Below are 12,287 nucleotides of genomic sequence, written 5' to 3'. Positions count from 1 at the left end.
TTAAATAATCGACTCTTCGTCTTGTGAATGAACTGAACTGTGTTAATCCACAGGCTTGTACTGTTCTTCGTAAGAGTGAATGCAAATACTGAAGACTTCTCAAAAGGTGGAATTAGTTTTACAGTAATACGCATTAATGTCTATTTACAGGTTGAGCACAAGGGGGATTTAATGTTCAGATATTTTCGCAGGCATTATTGAGACGGACTGCAGAGAACGACACCTTGCAGTGCAAGTTCGTCTAAACTATGCTGAATCAGAACCCCACTTTGAGGCTGTTGGTAAGATCTCTCGATATTGTCTCGATAACTGATATCTGTTTGTAAAAGTATTTTAACATTGGGGATTTACCATGGCAGATGTTACTGGTGTCCATCCAATAACAAAAGAATATGGTCCAGAGTGTGGATACACCTATGAGCTTTTCAGTGAATTTGGAATTGCTGAGCTAAGGGCATCTTATTTCTCTTGCCATACTGGAAACCAGGTAATATTCAAAATACACTGCTATATGTAGCTTTGTTAATTTTGACTAAATGAGGCAACAGCCCTGTAGACTTAGTTATGCTTTCAGTAATCCAAAGGTCACATACAACTTGATATTTAAACTATGTTATGTTTCCAGGGTGATGAGGAGTTCACGTTTAATTTCAACGTGATCATGACTGACCAACATGGTGAGGGGATGTCCTATACCCTGTCTAAGACTTGCACTTTGCCTCTGCCTTGGTCTCCTAGAGAGGTTATCTGTGAATTGGATTACATGGAGGTACTTTGCTCTATGTTATAAATTGTTAGGCTAAATATTTATGCTGTGTAGATGGGCATATTCTGTTTTAAACTGAACGAAGTTTGCATTTAATGTCTTCAGTTTTATTTATCAGGGTTTGGGTCAACACCTGTGACAACTAAACATTGTCTTTGTGTGACTTAGGTAAATGTAGATAGTGCAGCTCCCTATCCCACCACTGGGGGCGCTGTTGAGCATCAGCAATGGGATGCTGCCATTTCTTCTGTAAGTCCCCAAGTGGGTTGCTTCCTGCCTGTATGGCCTCGTGTCTGGTAGTTCACTCATTCATGTAACTGATGCTGGTTAACCCAACCCAACTAAGTACCTGCCTTCCTTCACGGCTCCAGGCGCACTCCCTGGCCTCCTCTGCCTGGCAGCTGATGTTCCTGAAAGAGGGACAGAGTCCAACCCCCCTTCCCCTCAGTAAGGCCCTTGAGCTGGGCTACAGACTCGACATCACCCCTGGGCGTGTGTTGTTCCGCACACCTTACAACAGACCCTTCTCCCTTTATTCAGTGGTAAAAAGCTTCCCGTTACACATTGCCTTTTGTAAATGACATTGATACATCATGGATAAATTGTACCTCCTCCCCCCCTCCCTCTCGCTTAGGTAAATGGGGTTCCTGTTGAAGTCATCCATGCTGTCCTTTTCTCTAGACAGAGTTGGACTGTTGTTCTCTTTGATCTGGTAGCTGCATGTAGCGCAGGTATGTATCTAAATGCAGATTGTCTTCCTACATACAGTGTAGAGTTGGAGTAGCCTAATTAATATATGCATTAATCTGTAATGTCAGACATTTATACATGCAGTACATTCATAAATGAAATCAGATTTTCATTTCTGTTAGTAAGTTTTACATTTGTCTTTCAGATGTTGGGTCCTTTAAAGAGACCAGTCTCCACTGGCAAGTTCCAGCTGTGATGTTCCCTTTATCCAGCCACGCTGGCTTTGAGAGCAAAAACATCAGCATTGGTGTCAATGGCAGACTCTTAGATCCACAGATCACAGCAGATCGAGGGTACACCCTTAACATTGGTGAAGAAATTGTTGACATCGGCATTCCCTATGGTGCTGAAGGTGGCTATAGACAGGTAAGTGCATAGAAAGTAATTGAGTCACTGAGTTTGTGTTGTTGCGCAACCAGATATATTTGTATTTGATAAAAAATACTGAGGACCGCCATGGGAGAATTTGACATAAACGAGGGAGAGCAAAGTGTGACTGGTACTTTGAGAACATTCCAAACCAATCCAGGGCCTTGTGAAGATGGAGGCCAAAGAAGTATATCAAATCGTAAATGACGTGAGGTGCTTTGAAGGAGGGAGGCCAGCTCTGTTTGCACTGGTTTTCCCTGCAGTTCTCTCCAGCGTGTGTACTCTACATCTGGCCACTTTTCCTACAGAGCTTTGTGCTTCACAACACGTACTGGGAGTTCTACATAATTCACATGTACTATGAGGGCTTGTTCATGGACAACTTTCACGCTGAGAGCAGACACCGGCATACTAAATATCTGATGACTCCATTACTGCCGCACTTCCCCTTCAGTATAAACCGTAAGTGTTCTGGAAAGAGAATATATTTATGAGTGTACTGTATCTTTTAAGGTTATTCTGGGTATATTACCTATTAGAATTCATACAATTGAAGGATTATATGGTATTCACATAAGGTCTCCTCCTCCGGCAGAGACCATCCTTGAGGAGAGGGCGTTCACTGTCTACGTGGGAAATTTCCCCTCTGATGTGGTGCTGGTAACGGTGAGCCTGAATGGACACGAATTCACCACGGTCGAGGCAACCCAAAGTGGCTACACCATTGTGAAGGTTCCTCATGCCAATGGAACCCATGCATACGTCTTCAGGGTTCCTTTTGAGGCTCCCATGGTGCAAAAATGGGTGGGTTGAACACATATTCAGGGTAACTTTTTTTTTTTTTTTTTTTTTTTTTTTAACTACATTAAATGTAATCTGTGTCTGGAAATTAATTTAATTTTCTTTCTCTAGTATTTTTCAGAGGGTGTTCTGCAGTACTTACTGCATGTTAACTTCACTCTTAACATTGTGCTTCAAGAAGATACCTTCTTCCATTTGGCCTCTATTAAAGCTAGGATCCATGATGTCTGTAAGTTGTCTGTAATTCTAAAAAGAGCCAGGTTTTCCCCAATTGCAATGTCTGTCTGCACCCTCAGCAGTTAACTGTTGATGACCAGACTATATCAAAACAACATTCCATATTTAGACCCACTGACTGAAACAGACTTACCCTGGAAGCATAATGGCCAAGCCCATAGCAATGTTTGCCTAGTGCTTATATGTAGTCTTTAGGGGGGGGGAAACGTATTTAAATGAAAATCGAGGTTTAATTGTGTTTGTTTTTTTTTTTTTTTTTTTTTTAGATCCCCCCTCCTTCAGTGGACAGTGCGAGGACCATGGCATAGTTTTCAAGCTGGACCATGCAGAGTTTGATCACAAGTGGGACGTTACCATTGGTAATCATCTTCTCACACAGCAGTTTGCTGCGGAGCAGGGATACCTATTGGTCAATGACAGCCAGAGCCTTCTCCTAGCTGTTCCCCTCTTCACCCCTGGATATGTTTATGAGGCATGGCATTCCATTACACCAGTCCAGTGCAGGCAAACATTTTGTTGTCATTTTAGTTTTTAGTGTAATGTTGAATGATACTCCTTCATTCCCTTCCAGGATATAAACATACATCAGTTCTTTGGAACTTTTGAAATCCTCTCCAGAGATGCAAAGACACAGGAGATTCAGCAGTACTCGGCCAGTCGTTGCCCCTTCCAAACAACAGAGCTCATTGGTGGGTTAGTGGCGGCCTGACTACTTAGATTGTATTGGATGGTGACTTGGATGGTAAATGGAGTGTAATGTGGCTTCCTCCTCTGCTTTCTTAAGTATGTTCCACTGGAGGGGTCGTGACTGTGGTGGCAGATGTGATCAAATCCATTCCCAAAGCGATCCCATTGAGGACCACCCTTTTTGACCCAACATGCAGACCTAAAGAAACAGATGAGTCCATGGCTCTGTTTGAATTCCACCTTACCGCGTGTGGAACTGAAGTCGAGGTATGATTCTCATCACTTCAAAAAGTACCTTTTAATGCAGGTCTACCACAGCATGCAAGGCACAAATATGCATTTACAATGAGCACCCTTTCCCCCTTTGTTCCCATCAGGTCAAGGATCAATTAATGATCTTTAAGAATATCATCATCTTTGAGGAAGAGCAAATCCCTAGTGACAGGCCTGTCATAACGAGAGACACCACCTTCGAGTATGATCTTTCAATGAGATGTCTCCTTCCTTATTGACTCCTCTTATCACTCAGACATTCATTTGTGTGTCTGTGCTGTCACCTTGTCGCCAGTGTGGTGTGTTCTTAGTTTTTGGGTGTCATCTAGTTGCTTATTTTCCCACAGATTGGCTGTCAGCTGTTCCTACCCAGTGGGAGATGTAAATATGGACGTAAGCTTCCAATCCAGTGCCCCAGGCTTGGGCTCTGTGGGAAAGGTCAAGATTTTTGAGAAGGGCAAGTAATCATTGATGACATTTTTAATATATAACTGCTTACACTTCTCATTTTGTAGACATTCAAAAGTTTGTGATCAACTCGAATTTTGGGTTGGGGGGGGCTTGTGATTCCTGGCTTACAACTCTTATCCAGCAAACCGGCTCTAATATTCAGACCTCAAAAACAGTTTGTAGCATAAAACAAATCCTCCAAAGGGTGTTGGTTTTTAATCCAAGAGGGGAATTGTCATTCCAAAGCAAATTAATCAATTCTCACTATACAGCTCTGGCGAAAACCCTAAAGCTCATTCCACCGGAGTTGGTGACCACAGCCAGTGATCCCATCACACCTAGCATAAAGGCACCTCCCACTCAGAAACTTGCACAGTTTGTGAGGGTCCTCAGCCACCCCAGTACCAAGAGGCAAAGTGGATAGAACTAGACTACAGAAGGTATAGTGATGACGCCTGAAGTTTTAAAGTGTGTGTGTGCCTGTCTGTCCCAAAGGTAATATGAAATATGATGTATTTTCAGGTACAAATGGAAGATTGCGTGCTCAAATCTGTCCGTGAGGCTTCAGCCTGGGATCTGTGGGCAGCAGTGTTCCTGTCTTTACTACATTTCCAATAAAATGCAAATGAGTCAGAGTTTGTCCACTTCAACATCTTTGTTCTGTCTTATGGTTTCAAATCCACAACCTCAGGTTAATTCGGTATGCGTGTTCAATGTGGATTGATGGAGTGAATGGTGTTGGGCCATGAAGTATATCTTCTGCTACACACAAAATGACAAGCTCTGCATTCAGAAACTCTTTCGTTAGTCCCTTTTCTCTCTTTTTATTTTTGGACATAGAACCAGACAAACCAGTGTTTGGTCACGTGGTTAATATCTGACATCTTTATATTGGTAACGGGAACTTTTTTTTGAAGCTTGGTGTTGAGGTCACATTCAGGGTTGGAAACTAGAGGAGTCTAAAGTAAATGTTTTTCAAACTTGGATTCATTCAGACTTGGGCTTCAGTTCTGCCCTAATGGGAGACATTTTGAATAATCAAATAATCAGCACAGTTCTGCTTTTATTTATCCTTCAAACAAATATCCCATTTCTTTTGTTTGGAAAACCGATGTTTCTATGCAAATCAGCAAAATAGCTATGCTAATAAATTGACACCTGAAGCAATGAGCATTTCTCAGAATTAGTTTGGGAAAACCCACATGTTATCCATCCAGGCAGTGTGTGAAAGTGTTCTAATGGTTGTGGAGCTGAATGATGCCAGGTGGTCCTGGCTGATGACGCGCATAGACAGACACGCTTTCATTCTCCAAGAGTTACCAAATGTAAATTACAAAAAATAGTCAGTATGAAACATTAAGACATGTAGAATTATTACAGTTCCACTAGGGCTGCTTTGGGTGAGCAACCTGTAGCCTAGCAACCTGTAGCAGCAGCATCTGTATCCCAACTAGCTACAGGCCACTAGGCTACAGAAGAACAAACCAAAAGAATACCCCAAGAGTCTGCAATTCCATTTTAAGATGCGACTGAAGAAGTATTTGAAAGGAAGAAGCAAAAGTATGCGGAACAAGTACCTCGTGGGAGGCAACGATGTGCATCAGATGTTTCACTCAATAGAAAATAAACATAGGTACATCCTTGTTCCTGATCAACACAAACTCCATGTCATGAATCTCCATTCAGAAGCATATCTGAATGTCAGAGTGACAAGTCTAACAAGAGAGACATTTTGATATTCTGAATATTTAATGTTTTTGTCACAGACAATTGGTGAGATGTTAAAATAGAAAACGCTTGTTGGCACAGCCCAAACAGTGCATTGAGGAATGCCCATTTCCCTGTAATGATGTGTTTTGGACAATCATGTAATCTTGAGGTGTATCTGTTGTTGTCTCTGGTAGTGGCATGTGTTCTAACCCATCATGAGTATGGAGGGGGGGGGGTGGCTCTGGGATGCCAGACACAACCGTTGAGCCTTCTGGAGGTGTTGTGGGCCTAATTCAACGAAACACTGATGAAGGAAGGTGCCTGCTTGAAAACCCCAATAAAATGCTCATACGGGAAGCTTTGTTGATATCGTTGTAGCCTGCAGCACAGGTTTTATCATTTTGGGTGTGCCATTGTGAAACAAAAAGCTGATAATTATCTGATTAGGTGAATTGATAAACAGTACATGTCCGTGCTCACAGGAAACTCGTATGCAAATATCAGAGGAGCAGCTATGTGCACTGACCAGTCAGGTTTCTCCTGGTACATCCTTATTCCTGACCAACACAAACTCCATGTCATCAATCTCCAGAGTCAGAAGCATAGCTGAATGGCAGAGTGACAAGTCTGTCAAGAGAGAATTTTTTTTGATATTCTGAACATTTTTTGTCACCAAATCAGTAAGTATGATTTGTTTTGTTCCTGACAATTGGTGATGTTAAAATAGAAAACGCTTGTTGGCACAGCCCAAACAGTACATTGAGGAATGCCCATTTGCTTGTAATGATGTGTTTTGGACATTTATGAAAACAAATCACTCTAACAACAAGCTCCAAACAATTAACAATATCTAAGAATGTAGAAGTTAGTATTGAATCTTGATGCTTTCTATTCTGAGTTTGAGTGCCTCTTTTTTTTTATTGAGTTAACAATTTCCTTTTAAGATGCGTTTGAAGAAGTATTTGAAAGGAAGAAGCTAAAGTATGCTGAGCTAGTAGCAGAAGCAAGGCAACGAGGTTGGCAAGCACACACAAGACAAGAGGTCTATAAGGAGATAAGTGTTAGAGGCTTTGTAGCTAAATCAACCACAACATTTCTGTTGGATTTTGGTTTTAGAGGACGGTCACTCAAAGGATCTTTAAAGGAGTTGTCTGAGGCTGCTGGAAAAGCGAGCCAGTGGTTGTGACTGAGACGCGCACAGACTACTTGGGGTCATGAATCAAACTGAACTAAAACTGAGATACGTGATATCTTATCGAGGTCTATTTTGAGGTGTATCTGTTGTTGTCTCTGTTAGTGGCATGTGTTCTAACCCATCATGAGTATGGAGGGGGGTGGCTCTGGGACGCCAGACACAACTGTTGAGCATTCGGGAGGTGTTGTGGGCCTAATTCAACGAAACACTGATGATGGAAGGTGCCTGCTTGAAAAAGGTGGCTTTTTGTATGTTGCTGTATCCTGCTGCTCAGGTTTTATGGTTGGACAGTCATGTTGTTGTGTTCAGCACTTGTGGGCTACAGACAGAGCATGTTGTACTGTGAAGGAGTGAATTTACGGATCCCGAGTACCTGCATGTGACAGTGAGAAGACTGGCTACTGTGGGACATCCCCAACCGATAGGACAAGGAATTTAACATCTTTTCCTGTTTCATTCATACAGACAATGGGTACAATCTCTACAGAATCACGGTGCTTCATTCTGCTTTTCTCAGGTTAGTTTGTCCATGAAGCCATTTTTTAAATGTCATTAGTCCTGATTTCATGAGTCCTATCAAAAAAACTAAAATCAAGTGTACAAGTGTACAACTCATGTGGGAGGCAATGATGTGCATCAGATGTTTCACTGTAACAGATTTTAAAAAAAAAAACCTTGTTTGAGACCAAAAGAGGATTTACTAATTTCTTTTGGGAACAGTCTTCACCCTTAGCTCAGCTCTCTCTCACCAATACTACTTTGTGAACGAACCGAAGAGCTGGACTGAAGCACAGAGTTACTGCAGGACCAATCACACAGACCTGGCCACCCTTTACGACACAGACGATGTGAACGCGCTGACTCAACTTGGCAGCCAGACCGGCTCTGCTTGGATTGGACTGTATGATGATGTGCTGAACAGCTGGAGATGGTCCATTACGAACAGCAGCTTCTATGGTCCGGGAGAGACAACCTATAGAAACTGGAGAACAGGAGAACCCAATAACTCTGGAGGAAAGGAGCTGTGTGCTGTAATACTGCCAACAGGAACGTGGGATGATCGTCCCTGTGACAACATCTACAGATTTGTTTGCTATGGTTAGTACTCAAATGGACATAATGCCTCAAATGAATTTGTGAAACTTTCTAAATTAATTTAAAAAATTAACCAATGAGACTTTTTTTTTCTCATAGGAGCCGGTGATACCTACATTTTGAGTAGTAGCGAAATGACATGGAGTGATGCCCAGACCTACTGCAGGACCAACTATATTGATTTGGCAAGTATAAGGAACATATTGGAAAATGAAGAGGTCTTTACTGCCGCAAATGGAAACACAGTATTCATCGGTCTGTACAGAACCAGAACATGGTCAGACAGCAGTGACTCCTCTTTCAGACACTGGAAATCAGGCCAACCTGATAACGTCAATTTAGTTCAACACTGCACTGCAATGTCATTTAGTGACTCCGGCCGGTGGACAGATGAGGATTGTGCCACTTCCCGCCCTTTCTTCTGCTACAGAGGTAACTTCTATTACATATTCTATTCTTTATTATCACTGTTTGCATTTTCATTTCAAATGCATTCAGAAAATACATTGTCATTACTGTTTTGGTACATAACTCATTCTAAAGAAATAAAATAGACATCCAGAATGATTATTGAAAAGAAACCCTGATGTTGGTAGAATATATGTCTATTTACTATTAAGTTTTAACCTCACAAATAAAGTGGGAAACCCTAATGTGTGTTAAATGAACATTTTCTATTGAGTAGCTCCACTCAGTCAAGTCCCTGTTCAACATACATAGATTCACCGCATGTTCTACTGAGTAAACAGTCTTGTTGTTCACAGCTTTTACCTCCAGTCTAAGGGTAGTGGTTGACACAGAAACTGACCTAACTACAGCTGAGATGGAAGAGGCAATCCTAAAGCCAGTAAGTTGTAATGCTTGTAGACCTGCCTCCTATTAGTCTGTTATAGACCTGCCTCCTATTAGTCTGTTATAGACCTGTCTCCTATTAGTCTGTCGTGGGACGGAATGTTGTTCCCTCTCGTGTTCCAAATGGCAGCAGTTCAAAACAAGTGTAAAAGATTGCAGAAAATGTGTTGCATTAGTTAAACCTAACCTCAACAAGTTTGGCTGAAATCAAATGTTGTCACAACAACCACGGCATGCTGTGTGTTCCCTGCACGAGGGATTCTCCTAATGTTAATCCTGAAAAGCAGGACTGCGAGGGAACTTAACACCCGAACCCACGTGTGCTCTAACATTACATTACAGAACATTCTTTTCTTCTTGTGTTTTGATCCTCAGCTTCGTGAGAAACTCATCCAGAATGGGCTTCCGAACAGCACCAACCTGAGACTGAGGAAAGTTTACCAGATCAAGCCATGAACAAGTCTGTCTGATGATACTTAATCAAAGATTACTTCAGTGCCTCTTCTTTTAGTCTTTTACATGTGACTAAACCACATACAAAAATCTTACATGCATTACCTGATTAAAGACGAAATTGGTCAACATGTAATGACTTCATCTGACAATGATTTAAAAAAAAATAAAGCTTCATACCATTAATATGTTGTTTTATTACTGTATAAGGTGCTATGGCAACAGTGCTGAATTTGGAGTGGAATCTATGTGGCCACCAGATGGAGATTGAGTCCACATTCCATGGGAGTTCTAAAGTCACATGTCTCTTACCTAGAGCAGGGGTTCTCAAACTATATGGGGCCAGGGACCCCTCATAGGGCAGAACATTTTCCAAGGACCCCTTCATAATCGCATCCCAAATTAAACCATATAGGCTTTTGTAATGTTATATGCTTTTGGACTCTTTTACTCTAAAATCATATAGTACTAATATCACAAGAGTTTTAGATAGTCATTTTATTACATTTGGCATTACTTGACAGTATGTAGGATAGATTTTTAAATGATCTTTTTGTCAAATGTGCTGAGAAGCTAAATAATGTTAACCTTACATGAAAACATATTGATGGAATACATTTTTTTTTTATTAAAGCAGATTGTAGGGTTTTCCAAAAAAGTGTCTTCCAACGGAGATGATTTTGAAGATTTATTTTTAACAAAGACATTAACAAACATGAAATATCCATCTAATGTCTAAAACTTTTATCCTAGACTGACACGCTGTACAAATCTTAAGATCTTAAGATCTGACACGGTCAGAAAACCGGGAGACTCCTCACTTCTTGTGCCATCCAAAGATCATATACTGACCGGCTATGGCAGCACAGTTAGCCCTTAACAATGCCCTTAACGCTACAGGCACCTTATCTTATCTGAAGTGAAATTGAGGTAAATTATGAAATTACTTAACACAAAATAATCCAATTACTATCAATAATGTAAATAATAATTATCAGATCATGAACTTAAAACTAAATTCAAACATATCAACAATCATGACTTTAGGCCTGTATCCCAATACATTAATTATGGCATGTGGCACTATGACGGTACGCCATGCGCATCAGCACACAGCCATTTAGTGATCTTGTTAGCAATAGATGCTCACATGTGGCGTACCAAACACACAGTACTTCTCTTCATGAACAGTCAAGCTGGCCAAGCCATGTTTGATAGCCATGGCTCATGAATGGATGGAGGAATAAGTGAATAAATGAATGTACTTATATGAACACACCTTTACACCTAACTATGTGCCTGTTTAGATTACCCAAAAGGGCTTCACATGTCGTAGGGGGACTCATAATGGCGAGGGCTGCCACCACAGACTCACGACACATTGGCAGTGTGGTGGAGGGATGCCCACAGTGTTAGTGATGATAGGCTTGGAGGCTCACACTGCAACCCGCGTCTTCGGGAATTGACCACATGCAAAGAGAAGATGTGATTGAATTTCATTGCAGCACTCAGGCTTCTACCTACCTGGAGTTTAAGTGGCAAGGCCCTCGTAGGATGTACCTTTGAGGAATGGACCTGAGTTAGCCTCGAGTGAGAGTGCTGAAAAACATCACATGAAAGGGCTTTGTCTTCATTGATCTTTGCCTGTGAAGAAACAGTGTGATGGAGGAGGAACAGTGTGATGGAGGAGGAACAGTGTGATTGAGGGAGACCAGGAAGATTTGGCTCGTTTGGTCTATATTATACACTCATACACACACACACACACACTCACAAAGTGGCACAGTCAGTCCTCACAGGCAGGCACAAGGAGCAGCATCCATCTGGTCACTCAGCGAGACATTGAAAACTTACAGCTCACTGGAGCAAGTGACCTGCTGTCCGATTAAGTATCTCTGTCTTTTCCTCTGTGTATGTGTGTTTTGGCGAGTTTTTGTTTGGGCTGTTTCTGTGGTTTCATTTTGTGTGAATGTTTTTTGTACCTATATGTTTACATTTTTTTCTATTACGTGCTGATAGATTTGTGTAAATGACTCTAATGCATCATATGATCAATGTCACACTAAAGACAATATTCCAGTCCTTCTCATGCTCATCCACCATGTCTTCTCTCCAAGTTGCCATCTTTCACACACTCATGTTCTCTTTCTAGTCTCTTTTCACACCTTCCCTTGGTCATCCTCTAATCTTTCACCATTTCTCAAAGCGTGTGTGTGCGTATTCATGAAGGACAGTGAGAGAGAGAGATCGTGTCTGCTTTTTCCAGCCTTGTAGGGATCTGTTGCTCCCTCACCACGCTGTGTCTATGGTATAAGTTACATGCACTTAAAAAATATTTGCTTCGTTGTAATGTGGACATCGTTGCACATTAATGTGTGAATCAACGCAGCTTTCTCTTGTAAGCCTTTTAGACACAACTTAAACTAATTTCAATGGAATTGTTCACAGTTAGATGAAAGGTGGTGCCAGATGTCTTTATTTCATCTACAATACTAGCGTAATGTTATGCAGGATTGATATGCAGGTATATAACCACCAGAATCTTACTCAGTAATGTATTGTTAATATTGCTATCACAGAAATGACATAAAAATCTCACAATGTCATTGCTTTTAGACATTGCGCTTCCTAAATAACTCGGGCAGCTAT

At 41.3% G+C, this 12,287-nt stretch overlaps 1 protein-coding gene and 1 long non-coding RNA gene across 2 annotated transcripts; both read left to right on the top strand.

Moving 5' to 3' along the window:
- Nucleotides 1-33: 33 nt before the first annotated feature.
- Nucleotides 34-4,968, top strand: LOC105907156. Its single transcript, XM_031585299.1, has 18 exons — nucleotides 34-106; nucleotides 192-281; nucleotides 360-487; nucleotides 626-769; nucleotides 935-1,015; nucleotides 1,138-1,308; nucleotides 1,401-1,497; nucleotides 1,662-1,882; nucleotides 2,194-2,347; nucleotides 2,481-2,689; nucleotides 2,798-2,915; nucleotides 3,190-3,395; nucleotides 3,495-3,612; nucleotides 3,708-3,877; nucleotides 3,988-4,085; nucleotides 4,231-4,340; nucleotides 4,606-4,773; nucleotides 4,856-4,968. The coding sequence occupies exons 4-17, from the start codon at nucleotides 662-664 to the stop codon at nucleotides 4,755-4,757; spliced, it is 2,013 nt and encodes a 670-aa protein (XP_031441159.1). The 5' UTR covers nucleotides 34-106; nucleotides 192-281; nucleotides 360-487; nucleotides 626-661; the 3' UTR covers nucleotides 4,758-4,773; nucleotides 4,856-4,968.
- A 3,964-nt stretch (nucleotides 4,969-8,932) lies between these two features.
- Nucleotides 8,933-9,824, top strand: LOC116224699. Its single transcript, XR_004165701.2, has 2 exons — nucleotides 8,933-9,180; nucleotides 9,561-9,824. It is a non-coding gene; the product is annotated as an uncharacterized LOC116224699 (long non-coding RNA).
- Nucleotides 9,825-12,287: the final 2,463 nt, after the last annotated feature.

This window comes from Clupea harengus, chromosome 18 (assembly GCF_900700415.2).
Source record: "Clupea harengus chromosome 18, Ch_v2.0.2, whole genome shotgun sequence".
NCBI lineage: Eukaryota > Metazoa > Chordata > Actinopteri > Clupeiformes > Clupeidae > Clupea > Clupea harengus.
The sequence above is the reverse complement of the archived record's forward strand: the minus strand, read 5'-3'. Positions and strand labels throughout refer to the sequence as shown.

Coding starts and splice junctions, on each gene's coding strand:
- LOC105907156 (XM_031585299.1), top strand. CDS start 662: ATGACTGACCAACATGGTGAGGGGATGTCCTATACCCTGTCTAAGACT. Junction 1,498..1,661: donor GGTAGCTGCATGTAGCGCAG/GTATGTATCTAA, acceptor TTTGTCTTTCAG/ATGTTGGGTCCTTTAAAGAG. Junction 2,348..2,480: donor CTTCCCCTTCAGTATAAACC/GTAAGTGTTCTG, acceptor CTCCTCCGGCAG/AGACCATCCTTGAGGAGAGG.